Source organism: Oncorhynchus gorbuscha, unplaced genomic scaffold, assembly GCF_021184085.1.
Source record: "Oncorhynchus gorbuscha isolate QuinsamMale2020 ecotype Even-year unplaced genomic scaffold, OgorEven_v1.0 Un_scaffold_1234, whole genome shotgun sequence".
Classification (NCBI taxonomy): Eukaryota; Metazoa; Chordata; class Actinopteri; order Salmoniformes; family Salmonidae; genus Oncorhynchus; species Oncorhynchus gorbuscha.
Genome location: NW_025746070.1, coordinates 130,480 through 147,679, shown reverse-complemented (window position 1 = coordinate 147,679; position 17,200 = coordinate 130,480). Strand labels below are relative to the sequence as shown.

At 41.2% G+C, this 17,200-nt stretch overlaps 2 protein-coding genes across 2 annotated transcripts; both read left to right on the top strand.

Annotated features, from left to right (window-relative positions):
* The first annotated feature begins 1,704 nt into the window (after nt 1-1,704).
* Nucleotides 1,705-11,624, top strand: LOC124021842 (zinc finger protein 239-like). Its single transcript, XM_046336979.1, has 2 exons — nt 1,705-1,708; nt 10,225-11,624. Exons 1-2 carry the CDS (start codon nt 1,705-1,707, stop codon nt 11,253-11,255), a joined length of 1,035 nt encoding a protein of 344 aa, XP_046192935.1. The 3' UTR covers nt 11,256-11,624.
* A 102-nt stretch (nt 11,625-11,726) lies between these two features.
* LOC124021841 (zinc finger protein 670-like) lies at nt 11,727-15,645 on the top strand. Its single transcript, XM_046336978.1, has 2 exons — nt 11,727-11,748; nt 15,020-15,645. Exons 1-2 carry the CDS (start codon nt 11,727-11,729, stop codon nt 15,643-15,645), a joined length of 648 nt encoding a protein of 215 aa, XP_046192934.1.
* Nucleotides 15,646-17,200: the final 1,555 nt, after the last annotated feature.

The window sequence follows — 17,200 nt, the reverse complement described above, 5'->3', positions numbered from 1 at the left end:
TGTTAGTAGAATAACCTGTTAGTAGAATAACCTGTTAGTAGAATAACCTGTTAGTAGAATAACCTGTTAGTGGAATAACCTGTTAGTGGAATAACCTGTTAGTAGTATAACCTGTTAGTAGAATAACCTGTTAGGGGAATAACCTGTTAGTGGAATAACCTGTTAGTAGAATAACCTGTTAGTAGAATAACCTGTTAGTAGTATAACCTGTTAGTAGTATAACCTGTTAGGGGAATAACCTGTTAGTAGTATAACCTGTTAGTAGTATAACCTACGTGTAAATGAAATCTGTTGCTGTATTGTTTAATTTGTTGTGTGTTGTCTGTGATCGTTTTGTTTGTCTTGTGTAGTTTCATAAACCTTTTGTACCTAAACTATATGTGTAAACATGTATAAGCAGGGCCCAGCTGAAAAAGAGACCTTGGTCTCAGGCTGTGTTCCTTGTATAAAAATACAATACATTTTTAAAAACATGTTTTTATTGGAATGGCGGCATACGCCACCGTACTTCTCTTTGTATGTCGCAATATAATATGACTATTTAATAAAAATAAACACTTTTTTTTTATTCTCTCAACTGCGTTATCCACTCCAGGCAGCAGATGGCGATGTGTGTATTTCAGGTGAAGCTACCATCGTGACGTATAATCTAGTGGACGGGACGCGTCTTCAACGACAACAGCTCGTCATCCACCTCGGCGGCTTGCTAGCTAACAGCTGAAACACTACATTTCTTGAGCCACTGTCGGTGTACATTAGCCACTGTGTTTGAAACACAAGTCTGTCGTATAGCTGGTTGCCGCATTTCATTTCATTTTACGTTGCTAGTAGTCAGCTGACTGACTGGTTAAATCAGAAGTAGCACTTGGCTAATCGTTAATGCTAACCAGCTAACGTTAGCTAACTAACATCCTCGACCATGAGCTCACTAAGCTACTCTCCTGATAAAGAAGAGGAGGTCTGCTGGACGGAGAAAGATGTTCTCGTGAAAGAGGAGGAGGAAGAGGAGGCTGTCACAGTAAAACAAGAAGTAGAGGACGAGGCTGTTACAGTGAAAGAAGAAGAGAAAGACCTTACAGTGAAAGAGGAGCAGCAGGCTGCAGTGTTTGGAGTGAAAGAGGAGGAGGGGAAGTTGACGGTCACAGTGGAAGAAGTGTTTGGAGTTAAGGAAGAAGGGGAGATTACTGTCACATTGGATGCGGAAGAGGAGAATTAGAGAAGACTGGAAATCTGATTGACACCAGTAAGTACCATCTTACAAATAGGGCCACAAATTCTGTAGTTGTTGAACTCATGTCTGTTTTTTAAAAGAGTATTCTACACTTGACTATGTTGTTTTGTATTGTAGGAATTGTTAAAGGTACAAAGAGTGGGGTCAACCAACCAAACGTTAATGGATTAAAAGTCTTCCCATTATATTACCTACACATACACGATATGAACAATCCGTTAGACAGGACAACCCCATAGTTCTAGTCAACTATATGGTTTCCAACAGAGGGCATTTGTATAAATCTTTCTACAGTGACTAATGAAAGTCTGCATTTTGCTGCCCTACATTGACTGAGTGTAACGGATGTGAAACGGCTAGCTTAGTTAGCGGTGTGCGCTAAATAGCGTTTCAATCGGGGACGTCACTTGCTCTGAGACCTTGAGGTAGTGGTTCCACTTTTGCTCTGCAAGAGACGCGGCTTTTGTGGAGCGATGGGTAAGGATGCTTCGTGGGTGACTGTTGTTGATGTGTGCAGAGGGTCCCTGGTTCGCGCCCGGGTGGGGATGGACTAAAGTTATACTGTTACATAAACATGATTGACATGTTCCACTATTGTTGTCTTTCTAGGCACAAGAGGTGTTGTCATGACAGCCGGGTTGGTTAACACCTTGTTACAATTGCCCCCAACGCAGTGTTAACATTGCCCTAAGTCAATCAGCCAAATTATGAAAACAACTAGTGATTTTAACTTTAGGATAGTGTAAATTATACATGAATGATCATATACTAACTTTAATTAGCCTTGGGGTCCTGTAGAAGCCAAACAAGTTAAACGATCATATACTCACTTCAACCAGCCTTGGGGTCATGTAGAAGCCAGACAAGTTGATATGATCATATACTCACGTTAACCAGCCTTGGGGTCCTGTAGAAGCCAGACACGTTGATATGATCATATACTCACGTTAACCAGCCTTGGGGTCCTGTAGAAGCCAGACAAGTTGATATGATCATATACTCACGTTAACCAGCCTTGGGGTCCTGTAGAAGCCAGACAAGTTGATATGAAGGCCATCAGAAGGATGTTTTGAGAGGGTCTGAATGGCAATGCAGAAACAGGGCTGTTACTGTAAATATTGGTTACGAACATTTCTAGCAAAATCATTACGTATGTCTATGATAATTCATTAACATGAATGGTTTAGAAGTTAAGTAAATGTATTTAGTTCAACATGTTCGGTGTTACGTTTGACCCCCAGTGACTGTTACAATTGGCCAGGGGGGAAAATGAAAAGTCCAGACTTCTCGGACTGAAATCAATATTGTGATCTGACCGTTTTATGCACAAACCTATAAATGGTATGAATGTTTATGAGACAGATGTGCGTTTGTTATATAAAACAATGACTTTGCCTCGTTCAAGTGTTTCTGAGAAATTGAGTAAAACACACCAAAAAAAGAAAGTACAATTGCCCGTTATCTCTCCTACTCATGTAGGTAAACTTTTTAAAAATGTTTTATAAATGCAGTAAGGCGCTCAAACCTGTGGATTATGGTGAATAACACACTAACAGCAGCCCTTGTGCTATTCATGATAATTCACAAATTCACCTGCCTTATTGTGTAAATTAAATAACCTGAGGCAAAAAACATGTTTTTATCCAGATCAAAATGATCCTTCCTCATCTTGATTCTGTCCTCTTCATCATTTGAAAAGAAACTGAAAGGCAACATTCCAACCAAATGTCCTGAATCAGACAGTTGGTGGTAATAATAAAGGCTGTTTAAAAAAAAATATATATATATATAGATATTTAACCTTTATTTAACCAGGTATATAGAACACACAGAACACATAGAACACACAACACATAGAACACACTACACATAGAACACACTACACATAGAACACACTACACATAGAACACACAACACATAGAACACACTACACATAGAACACACTACACATAGAACACACTACACATAGAACACACTACACATAGAACACACTACACATAGAACACACTACACATAGAACACATAGAACACACTACACATAGAACACACTAGAACACACTACACATAGAACACACTACACATAGAACACATAGAACACACTACACATAGAACACATAGAACACACTACACATAGAACACACTACACATAGAACACACTACACATAGAACACATAGAACACACTACACATAGAACACACTACACATAGAACACATAGAACACACTACACATAGAACACACTACACATAGAACACATAGAACACACTACACATAGAACACACTACACATAGAACACACTACACATAGAACACACTACACATAGAACACATAGAACACACTACACATAGAACACACACACTACACATAGAACACACTACACATAGAACACACTACACATAGAACACACTAGAACACACTACACATAGAACACACTACACATAGAACACACTACACATAGAACACATAGAACACACTACACATAGAACACATAGAACACACTACACATAGAACACATAGAACACACTACACATAGAACACACTAGAACACACTACACATAGAACACACTACACATAGAACACACACACATAGAACACACTACACATAGAACACACTACACATAGAACACACACTACACATAGAACACACTACACATAGAACACACTACACATAGAACACAGAGAAACACACTACACATAGAACACACTACACATAGAACACATCCCCCCATCTTTATAGAACACACTTAACCAGGTAGGCCAGTTGAGAACAAATCTTTATTTAACCATTTACAAATTCTCATTTACAACTGACCTGGCCAAGATAAATCAAAGCAGTGCGACACAAACAACAACACAGAGTTACACATGGAGTAAACAAACATACAGTCAATAATACAGTAGAAAAAGTCTATATACAGTCTGTGCAAATGAGTTAGGATAAGGGAGGTAAGGCAATAAATAGGTCATAGTGGCGAAATAATTACAATATAGAGATTAAACACCGGAGTGATAGATGTGCAGAAGATGAGTGTGCAAGTAGAGATACTGGGGTGCAAAGGAGCAAAATAAATCAAATACATAACAGTATGGGGATGAGGTAGTTGGATTGGCTATTTACAGATGGGCTATGTACAGGTGCAGTGATCTGTGAGCTTCTCTGACAGCTGGTGCTTAAAGTTAGTGAGGGAGATATGAGTCTCCAGCTTCAGTGATTTTTGCAGTTCGTTCCAGTCATTGGCAGCAGAGAACTGGAAGGAAAGGCGGCAAAAAAGAGGAACTGGCTTTGGGGACCAGTGAAATCTACCTGCTGGAGTGCGTGCTACGGGTGGGTGCTGCTTTAGTGACCAGTGAGCTGAGATAAGGTTGGGCTTTACCTAGCAAAGACTTATAGATGACCTGGAGCCAGTGGTTTTGGCGACGAATATGAAGCGAGGGCCAGCCAACGAGAGCGTACTGGTCGCAGTGGTGGGTAGTGTATGGGGCTTTGGTGATAAAGTTAGTGTTGGAGGCTATTTTGTAAATGACATCGCCGGAAGTCAAGGATCAGTAGGATAGTCACTTTTACGAGGGGATGTTTGGCAGCATGAGTGAAGGATGCTTTGTTGCAAAATAGAAAGCCGATTCTAGATTTGGAAGCCGATTCTAGATTTGTATCTAGATGTAATTTTGGATTGGAGATGCTTAATGTGAGTCTGGAAGGATAGATTACAGTCTAACCAGACACCTAGGTATTTGTAGTTGTCCACATATTCTAAGTCAGAACTGTCCAGAGTTGTGATGCTGGACGGGCGGGCAAGTGTGATGTGGTGTCATAGATATTTTCAATCAGATCAGTCAATTTTTTTAGGCTAAACAACTAAGGACTTAGACACCATTGAGATTTAAAAAACAAACATGATGTAGAGCTTCAAATCACGTTTAAAAAAAATATATAGAGATTTTGTTTTCATGGAATGTTGAGTAAAGACTCATTGAGGGGTTGATGATCAGTAGACATGTAGAATGTTGAGTAAAGACTCATTGAGGGGTTGATGATTAGTAGACATGTAGAATGTTGAGTAAAGACTCATTGAGGGGTTGATGATTAGTAGACATGTAGAATGTTGAGTAAAGACTCATTGAGGGGTTGATGATTAGTAGACATGTAGAATCCGGTGTCCGGAGTCACATAAAATGTGTGCTGTTGGGGTGAACTGGAGGACTGGAGTTGGGAACCACTGTCAGAGAGGATGATGTCATCCTCCTGAGAAGGATGAGCTGTCCAATCAGCAGTCTACTTGCATGAATATTTCTTTATGACCTTTAAACGCCACACGACGTTCTGGTGTTGTTGTTGTTGTTGTTGTTGTACGCCACACACCATTCCAACACAGAAAGGCTGCTTTTGAACTTATTTACACTTTTTTTTTTTTGGAAGGAAAACTATTTAACTCATATTGTACTTATTTATGGGTCATATTTCATAGAAATCTGGAAACAGTGGACAGTTATTTTAATAAGTAAGCGCTGTAACTTTATTATCAGCAATGTTATCTGATCTTATCAAGCGAACTAAAATCGTATTAGTTGAAGAATTGGCCTGACTTCAAAAGCACTTGAACCATAATCACGTTGGACTTCCCAGTTTACCACTTCCCAGGAGCACATGAATGCCCCATAGATCCACCATGTTGGACTTCCCAGTCTACCACTTCCCAGGAGCACATGAATGACCCATAGATCCACCATGTTGGACTTCCCAGTTTACCACTTCCCAGGAGCACATGAATGCCCCATAGGTCCACCATGTTGGACTTCCCAGTTTACCACTTCCCAGGAGCACATGAATGCCCCATAGGTCCACCATGTTGGACTTCCCAGTTTACCACTTCCCAGGAGCACATGAATGCCCCATAGGTCCACCATGTTGGACTTCCCAGTTTCGTCATTATATACATCTACATGATGTATTGTTACATGTAGGAGCAGTATAGACCTAGTCTGTTCATTATATACATCTACATTATGTATTGTTACACCATGTAGAAGCAGTACAGACCTAGTCTGTTCATTATATACATCTACATGATGTATTGTTACACCATGTAGGAGCAGTACAGACCTAGTCTGTTCATTATATACATCTACATGATGTTTTATACTCTGAACAAAAATATAAATGCAACACGTCCCAGGTTTCATGAGCTGAAATACAAGATCCCTGAAATTTTCCATACGCACAAAAAGCTTATTTCTCTCAAATGTTAAATATTTGGCTTGGGTCCTCAGATCCTCAAAATGTTTTACAGCTGCACCATCGAGAGCATCCTGACGGGTTTCATCACTGCCTGGTATGGGAACTTCTCGCCCTCCGACCGCAAGACACTGCAGAGGGTAGTGCGCACGACCCAGTACATCACCGGGGCCAAGTTTCCTGCAATCCACGACCTCTATACCAGGCGGTGTCAGAGGAAGGCCCTAAAAACATCTAATCGAATGGCTACCCAGACTATTTGCATTGCCCCCACCCTCTTCTACACTGCTGCTACTCTCTGTTAGCATCTATGCATAGTCACTCTGATAACTCCAACTACATGTACATATTACCTCATTTACCTCGACACCAGTTCCCCCGCACATTTACTCTGTACTGGTACCTCCTGTATATAGCCTCCACATTTACTCTGTACTGGTACCCCCTGTATAATGAATCATTGTTTATTAACACCAAGCTGGAGAGATCACAGTCATACTGAAATAAATAAAGTGCCGGTCTGCAGGGAGCTCCTCCGGGGCAGTCCTGTTAGATCTCTTATAAACTGCTAACAAGTTATATTTGCATGATTTAGCTTATTCATCATTCACAGTTTATTCATTATTAACGTTTGGTTCATGCATGTGACAGACCAATACCCTACGAGACTTCTTCTCTCCAAGCTGAGACCTTGAAACTGAGATATCCCTTTCGTTCTCAAAACAAGGGTCTGAGCGTATTGCCAAATTGCAGACACTGATAGTGAGGATTCGTTCAATCAGTCACTTACATGAACACATACATTGGTTATTAGAAAAGCACAAACAACATTTTCCGTCACAATAGCATCAGAGAGGAAGAAGTGAAGCGAGAGGTTTCACTCTCGTCAAAATATGCCCAATGCGTTTTTATCGACTTATTTTGGACCTGAACGTGTCGGCTGCCTTCGCCGTTGGGACAACTCCCATTGTTAGGGCAAAGACTTGAGAATCTTGTCATAATATACAGATCTCTGATAGTATTTTCTGTTAGTCACATCATTTTACTGTTTGGATTTTTTAAAAACCGTTTGTTAACCGCTTAATGAGGGTTGGTTAGTCGGCATCAAAATTAATCTAAATTTGTATCCCAAAATATCTTTCTGATACAAAAAATGTTCATGTTAACATCTCCGTTAGTGGTAATTTTAACGTTGGCCGCGTGTGTTCAGGATTATCCCCCAGTACAGATGTAGGAGCTTAATTTGAACCAGTTTGCTACAGCAGTAAAAATAATAAAGGGGTTACAGGGGTTACCAGTACATAATAATAATAATAATAATAATAATAAAAATAATCCTGCAGCAACAGGAAATTTTAATTATTATTAATGGACATTTGTGTCGGGGTTGATACAGTTTTCATTAGTGCAAATCAAATATGAAATTTAAAAGTGGAAATAACTCACTTTAGAAGCATTTAAAAAAAACTCAAATACATTACAAGTTTGCATTTCCTGCTCTAACAATCACGTTTACATGAACACATCTGAAGTCAGTTTTACCTGATAAATGCAGAAATATTCACCCTTTCAAAATATTTCTTCTGCCACAGCTACTATGTTATTTTTTTTGTGAAGTGTATTTGATTCTGAGTTCAGACAATATATAGTATAACGTTATGTGAAAACGACTTCTGAGATGCAAACATTTAGTTGTTTCCCGGGGCTTACTTGACTGGTGCACAGCCGGAACATAGAATAAGGCTTTTACATTTAGTTGTTTCCCGGGGCTTACTTGACTGGTGCACAGCCGGAACATAGAATAAGGCTTTTACATTTAGTTGTTTCCCCGGGGCTTACTTGACTGGTGCACAGCCGGAACATAGAATAAGGCTTTTACATTTAGTTGTTTCCCCGGGGGCTTACTTGACTGGTGCACAGCCGGAACATAGAATAAGGCTTTTACATTTAGTTGTTTCCCGGGGGGCTTACTTGACTGGTGCACAGCCGGAACATAGAATAAGGCTTTTACATTTAGTTGTTTCCCCGGGGGCTTGCTTGACTGGTGCACAGCCGGAACATAGAATAAGGCTTTTACATTTAGTTGTTTCCCGGGGGGCTTGCTTGACTGGTGCACAGCCGGAACACAGAATAAGGCTTTTACATTTAGTTGTTTCCCGGGGGGCTTGCTTGACTGGTGCACAGCCGGAACACAGAATAAGGCTTTTACATTTAGTTGTTTCCCGGGGGGCTTACTTGACTGGTGCACAGCCGGAACATAGAATAAGGCTTTTACATTTAGTTGTTTCCCCGAGGGCTTACTTGACTGCTGCACAGCCGGAACATAGAATAAGGTTTTTACATTTAGTTGTTTCCCGGGGGGCTTACTTGACTGGTGCACAGCCGGAACACAGAATAAGGTTTTTACATTTAGTTGTTTCCCGGGGGGCTTACTTGACTGGTGCACAGCCGGAACACAGAATAAGGTTTTTACATTTAGTTGTTTCCCGGGGGGCTTGCTTGACTGGTGCACAGCCGGAACATAGAATAAGGCTTTTACATTTAGTTGTTTCCCCGGGGGCTTACTTGACTGGTGCACAGCCGGAACATAGAATAAGGCTTTTACATTTAGTTGTTTCCTGGGGGCTTGCTTGACTGGTGCACAGCCGAACACGGAATAAGGTTTTTACATGTCCTGGTAATTAACTTAACCCCTTATGTACCATTCTAGCTCCATTTTAACCCCTCATGTACCATTCTAGCCCCATTTTAACCCATCATGTACCATTCTAGCCCCATCTTAACCCTTATGTACCATTCTAGCCCCATCGTAACCCCTCATGTACCACTCTTGCCCCATTTTAACCCCCATGTACCATTCTAGCCCCATCTTAACCCTGTATGTACCATTCTAGCCCCATCTTAACCCCTTATGTACCATTCTAGCCCCATCTTAACCCCTTATGTACCATTCTAGTTAACAACCCAACAATTGGTCACTAGCTGTCATTATAGCAGGTAAAGGGAGATTACATTTGAATAAATACATTATTTTCCATACATTTCTATTGACTAATGAATCCTTAGAATACGTTCTATACATACTTTCCATACATTTCTATTGAATAATAAATCCCCAGAATAAATTCAATACGTATTTTCTTTTAAATACAAAATGGAGAATGCAGAGAGGCGGATAGCAAAGGGTTTGAACAAGTCCCTTCTGTTACAAACCAAATATTTGACTAGCAGCATGGGGTAATAATGTCTAGATGCTTTTTTCCCAGTGGAGATAATTTCCTGTCTGGGCTGTGGGACAGTGGAGATTAGTTTATGAATTGCCTGGGAGGGCTGTGGGACAGTGGAGATTAGTTTATGAATTGCCTGGCTGGGCTGTGGGACAGTGGAGATTAGTTTATGAATTGCCTGGCTGGGCTGTGGGACAGTGGAGATACAGTTGATGAATTACCTGGGAGGGCTGTGGGACAGTGGAGATTAGTTTATAAATGGCCTGGCTGGGCTGTGGGACAGTGGAGATGAGTTGATACATTTCCTGGCTGGGCTGTGGGACAGTGGATGTGTAGGAATGATTCAAATGGAACTGTTAACAGCCATTACCCGGGTAGTATTGGGACTAACTAACGGCTATTAACCAATCGGCATCAAAGATCCAAATGTACGGTTTATAATAAGTCTAGATTAAAACCTCATAGGAAGACAGTTTTATCATGTGGAGGTTTTATTCAGGTCTCTCTGTTTAACCAAATACTCTGTCTTTGGCAGGAGAGAGACCAGACTCTCACTCTGACAGCAGTAAGAGTGCTTCAGGGGAACCAGACCCAGAGACTCCCAAACCAGTGAGACGACTCGCCTGCTCCCAGTGTAATAAGAGTTTTAAGTTGTCACGGTATCTTAAAATACATCAGAGGACACACACAAGGGAGAAACCTTTTCTCTGCTCCCAGTGTGGAAAGAGTTTTACCCAGTTATGGAGCCTGAACAAACATAATAGAATACACACAGGAGAAAAGCCTTACCACTGTTCCCATTGTGGAAATAATTTTAGGTCGTCAGATAAGCTGAAGGAGCACGAGAGGACACACACAGGGGAGAGACCATACCATTGCTCCTTGTGTGGAAAGAGTTTTACCCAGTTAGGAAGCCTGAAAGAGCATGAAAGGAAACACTCAGGAGAAAAGTCTTTCCAATGTTCCCAGTGTGGAAAGAGATTTTTACGATCGCAGCAACTAAAATCACATGAGAGGACACACACAGGAGAGAAACCATACCACTGCACCCAGTGTGAAAAGAGTTTTACCCAGTTAGGGAGCCTGAACAAACATAATAGAATACACACAGGAGAAAAGCCTTATCCCTGTGCCTATTGTCCAAAGAGATTTTCAGGATCACAGGATCTAAAATCACACGAGAGGACACACACAGGGGAGAAACCATACCACTGCTCCCAATGTGACAAGAGTTTTACGCAGTCAGGGAGCCTGAACAAACATAATAGAATACACACAGGAGAAAAGCCTTACCCCTGTGTCCATTGTGGAAAGAGATTTTCACGATCACAGGACCTAAAATCACATGAGAGGACACACACAGGAGAAAAGCCTTACCCCTGTGCCCATTGTAGAAAGAGATTTTCACAATCACATGACCTAAAATCACATGAGCGAACACACACAGGAGAGATACCTTACCATTGCTCCCTGTGTGGAAATGATTTTTTCCATTTAGGAAGTCTGCGCAAACATAAGAAGAGAAAACACTCTGGCGATGTTTGTACCCATGTTCCCATTGCGTAATGAATATCAGGTTGTTAAATAAAAAATACATTTTCCCAAACAGAAGACCTGAAATCACATCATAGAATAGACAGGCTGTGTTCTGATGAGTCACTGTGTTCTGATGAGTCACAGTGTTCTGATGAGTCACTGTGTTCCGACTGATGTTTGACTGTTTTATGCCACATTAAATCATATTGTTGATATTAAATCGTTCTCTAGAATAGAGGCCTGTTTTAGTGTCTGAGACAGGATTATGTCTAAAATCAGATTACAATTTTAAAATGTATTTTATTTTGATTCTACACTTTGATATGATGGATACATGTAAGAAACCTTACATGTTCATGATATGATTTGGATATTATAAAATGTAAATTATAAAAGGGATGAATATTGTGTGTATTTCTTGATTCTGACCTTAAAACCTCAGGAGGTTTAGTTGTTTGGTTTACAGCTTGTCAGTCAGAACATCACTAGAGGTCTTCTGAGATGGTGAATGGATGGATGGAAGGTAGATAACAGTCAGAACATCACTAGAGGTCTTCTGAGGGGTGAACATGTCAGTCAGAACATCACTAGAGGTCTTCTGAGGTGGTGAATGGATGGAAGGAAGATAACAGTCAGAACATCACTAGAGGTCTTCTGAGGGTGAATGGATGGAAGGAAGGTAGATAACATGTCAGTCAGAACATCACTAGAGGTCTTCTGAGGTGGTGAATGGATGGAAGGAAGATAACAGTCAGAACATCACTAGACGTCTTCTGAGGGGGTGAATGGAAGGTAGATAACATGTCAGTCAGAACATCACTAGAGGTCTTCTGAGGTGGTGAATGGATGGATGGAAGGTAGATATCATGTCAGTCAGAACATCACTAGAGGTCTTCTGAGTTGTCTTCTACTTGAAACATATTTGTACTTAAGTCGTTTTATTGGCTGTACCTTACTTTACTATTGATTTTTTACTCCACTACGTTCCTAAAGAAAAATATCATTTTTACTGCATACATTTTCCCCAAAAGTCCTTGTTACATGATGAATGCTTAACAGCAGGAACATTTTCCCCAAAAGTCCTCGTTACATGATGAATGCTTCTTAGCAGCGGGAACATTTTCCAATTCAAGAGAAGAGAACATCCCTGGTCATCCCTACTGCCTCTTATCTGGCAGACTCACAAAACACAAATGCTTCATTTGTAAATGATGTCTGAGTGTTGAATTTAGCCCCTGGCTATCTGTAAATAAAAACAAATAAAAATGCTTCATTTGTAAATGATGTTTGAGTGTTGAATTTAGCCCCTGGCTATCCGTAAATAAAAACAAATACAAATGAACATCCTGTTGTCTGGTTTGCTAAATATAATATAATAATATAATAATATTAGGAATGTGAAATTATTTATATTTTTACTTTTGAAACACAAGTATATTTTTTAAAATTACATTTACTTTTGATACGTAAGTATATATTTTACTCAAGTAGTATTTTACTGGGCGACTTATTAATAAGTTATCTTGACTTATACTCAAGTTTGACAATTGGGTACTTTTCCCACCACTGGCACGTAGCAGAACGTCATCACGTAGCAGAAGCAAAGTAGCAGAACGTCCATCACGTAGTAGAAGCAAAGTAGCAGAACGTCATCACGTAGCAGAAGCAAAGTAGCAGAACGTCCATCACGTAGTAGAAGCAAAGTAGCAGAACGTCCATCACGTAGTAGAAGCAAAGTAGCAGAACGTCATCACGTAGTAGAAGCAAAGTAGCAGAACGTCCATCACGTAGTAGAAGCAAAGTAGCAGAATGTCATCACGTAGTAGAAGCAAAGTAGCAGAACGTCCATCACGTAGTAGAAGCAAAGTAGCAGAACGTCATCACGTAGCAGAAGCAAAGTAGCAGAACGTCCATCACGTAGCAGAAGCAAAGTAGCAGAACGTCCATCACGTAGTAGAAGCAAAGTAGCAGAACGTCATCACGTAGTAGAAGCAAAGTAGCAGAACGTCCATCACGTAGTAGAAGCAAGTCATCACGTAGTAGAAGCAAAGTAGCAGAACGTCCATCTGTGTTTACGCCTGAAGGGATACCGGAAGGGATACCGGAAAAAAACGTGATGTTGACAGAGGGGCGGGACTTCCGTTGCAAAACTCTCTCAATACCGTCCCTCAATCTTCACAAGGAACGATGGGTGTCAATTTCCAGGTAGAAAAAAACTGCTTTGAATGACGAAGCGTATTACAAGAAGCAGCTCCTTTTGTAAGGAAAAACGACATTGCAACACTGCGCTAAGCTCCTTCGGCCCTGTTTGCGTGTTTGTCTGTAGACCCCTTCAGTTTACAAACTAGGTCCGTGGGTCGCGGCGCGCAAGACCAGAATGATACATCGCTGAACCACCAAAGGCACATCCCATTTCTGTTAGAAAATTGAGAGGTGGAGTTTGACTGTTTTTTTGTGTGCCCAAAGCCAACCTTTAAAGCTACATGAGTGTGTGGTGGGGGATCCTTATAGCTAAAAACCTAAGGGAAAACAGACTGACCTGATTGAAATCTCTATGATACCACGTCATATAACCTATTATTACCACCAGCTCATGTCTGATTTCAGGACATTTGGGTGAAATCTATGGACACCGGTCCCACAGGTTATTACAGGTTATATAGACACTGGCACCACAGGTTATTACAGGTTATATAGACACCGGTGCCACAGGTTATTACAGGTTATATAGACACTGGTCCCACAGGTTATTACAGGTTATATAGACACTGGTCCCACAGGTTATTACAGGTTATATAGACACTGGCACCACAGGTTATTACAGGTTATTACAGGTTATATTAGACACCGGTCCCACACAGGTTATTAGACAGGTTATATTAGACCCCGGCCCCACAGGTTATTACAGGTTATATAGACACCGGCCCCACAGGTTATTACAGGTTATATAGACACCGGCCCCACAGGTTATTACAGGTTATTACAGGTTATATAGACCCGGCCCCACAGGTTATTACAGGTTATTACAGGTTATATAGACCCCGGCCCCACAGGTTATTACAGGTTATATAGACACTGGCCCCACAGGTTATTACAGGTTATATAGACACTGGCCCCACAGGTTATTACAGGTTATATAGACACCGGCCCCACAGGTTATTACAGGTTATATAGACACCGGCCCCACAGGTTATTACAGGTTATATAGACACCGGCCCCACAGGTTATTACAGGTTATTACAGGTTATATAGACGCCGGCCCCACAGGTTATTACAGGTTATATAGACACCGGCCCCACAGGTTATTACAGGTTATATAGACACCGGCCCCACAGGTTATTACAGGTTATTACAGGTTATATAGACCCCGGCCCCACAGGTTATTACAGGTTATATAGACACCGGCCCCACAGGTTATTACAGGTTATATAGACACCGGCCCCACAGGTTATTACAGGTTATATAGACACCGGCCCCACAGGTTATTACAGGTTATATAGACCCGGCCCCACAGGTTATTACAGGTTATATAGACACCGGCCCCACAGGTTATTACGGGTTATTACAGGTTACAGAGGATGTTTAGGTATAATTAAAATGGAACTGTTAACAGCTATTACCAGTGGATTATTGTGAATAACTAACAGCTACCAATCAATCAGCATCCACGATCCAAACGACCCATTTTATAATGAGGGATCGAGACTGGATTAAAGCTCATAGGGAGACAGATTAAAAATGTGGAGGTTTTATTCAGGTCTCTCTATTTAACAAAATACTCTTGTCTTTGACAGGAGAGAGACCAGACTCTCACTTTGACAGCGAAAAGAGTCCTTCATTGGAACCAGACCCAGAGACGCCCAAACCAGCGAAACAACATCACTGCTCTCGGTGTGGAAAGAGTTTTACCCATTTAGGGTATCTGAAATCACATGAGCGGAGGCACCCAGGAGAAAAGCCTTTCCACTGCTCCCAGTGTGGAAAGAGATTCTCCATGTCAAGTAACCTGAAAAAACACGAGAGAACACACTCAGTAGAGATGCCTTTCCACTGTTCCCAGTGTGGAAAGAGCTTTACACAGTTAGGGCAACTGGAAAAACATAAAAGACTACACACTGGAGAGAAGCCCTATCTCTGCTCCCACTGTGGTAAGAGTTTTACCCAATCAGGTACCTTGAAATCACATGAGAGAACACACTCTGTAGAGAAGCCTTTCCAATGCTCTCAGTGTGGAAAGGCGTTTGCCCAATCAGGTACTCTGAAATCACATGAGAGAACACACACTGTAGAAAAGCCTTTCCAATGCGCTCAGTGTGGAAAGGGTTTTACCCAGATGGGGAGCCTGAAAAAGCACGACAGAACACACACAGGGGAGAAGCCTTTCCAATGCTCTCAGTGTGGAAAGGTTTTACCCAGATAGGGAGCCTGAAAGGTCATGAAAGAACACAACACATACAGGGAAGAAGCCTTATCACTTCCCCCAGTGTGAAAATTATTGTCATTTATCCGGCTAGGGCACCTGAAAGAACATAATATAACACACACACGGGAGAAGCCTTTCCAATGCTCCCAGTGTGAGAAGGGTTTTACCCAGAGAAGCTTGCTGAAAAGCCATGAAAGAACACATACAGGGGAGTAGAGACGGGGAAGCCAAGCGTTTAGATTTTCAAAAATAGGTACATTACTCAATGCTTTGATCAACACAGTGTACACTATTGCCACCTGCTGGTCTGAAATAATTTAGAGCAGGCGTATTATTGTAGAGGACGTCCCACGCCCCATAGCGTGCCCAGCGTTTTTGTCTTCTACCAAACCAATCAGGTGGAAACTATAAGCTTTTGCGACTGTTTTTGTTTGTCACATGAAATCAAAAGAGTACAAAAGCAGGACTCAAATATAAATGTTTTATTTAAAAAAACATGAGCAGAATATGGAGTCAGTTTCCATGTATACACACTGTTATTAAATGGTCATTTTCTACCTCTGTGTTTCCTGTCTGCGCGTGTCATTCTGTGTTTCCTCTCTGCGCGTGTCATTCTGTGTTTCCTGTCTGCGTGTGTCATTCTGTGTTTCCTGTCTGCGCGTGTCATTCTGTGTTTCCTGTCTGCGCGTGACTGTCTCAGAGTGACTTTACTAGTCTGGTCACATCTAACAGAGTGGCTTTACTAGTCTGGTCACATCTAACAGAGTGACTTTACTAGTCTGGTCACATCTAACAGAGTGACTTTACTAGTCTGGTCACATCTAACAGAGTGGCTTTACTAGTCTGGTCACATCTAACAGAGTGACTTTACTAGTGTGGTCACATCTAACAGAGTGACTTTACTAGTCTGGTCACATCTAACAGAGTGACTTTAATAGTCTGGTCACATCTAACAGAGTGGCTTTACTAGTCTGGTCACATCTAACAGAGTGACTTTACTAGTCTGGTCACATCTGACAGAGTGGCTTTACTAGTCTGGTCACATCTGACAGAGTGGCTTTACTAGTCTGGTCACATCTGACAGAGTGACTTTACTAGTCTGGTCACATCTAACAGAGTGACTTTACTAGTCTGGTCACATCTAACAGAGTGGCTTTACTAGTCTGGTCACATCTAACAGAGTGACTTTACTAGTCTGGTCACATCTAACAGAGTGACTTTACTAGTCTGGTCACATCTAACAGAGTGGCTTTACTAGTCTGGTCACATCTAACAGAGTGACTTTAATAGTCTGGTCACATCTAACAGAGTGGCTTTACTAGTCTGGTCACATCTGACAGAGTGGCTTTACTAGTCTGGTGACATCTGACAGAGTGGCTTTACTAGTCTGGTCACATCTAACAGAGTGACTTTACTAGTCTGGTCACATCTAACAGAGTGACTTTACTAGTCTGGTCACATCTAACAGAGTGACTTTACTAGTCTGGTCACATCTAACAAAGTGACTTTAATAGTCTGGTCACATCTAACAGAGTGACTTTACTAGTCTGGT

Coding starts and splice junctions, on each gene's coding strand:
- LOC124021841 (XM_046336978.1), top strand. CDS start 11,727: ATGGTGAATGGATGGATGGAAG. Junction 11,749..15,019: donor GGTGAATGGATGGATGGAAG/GTAGATAACAGT, acceptor TGTCTTTGACAG/GAGAGAGACCAGACTCTCAC.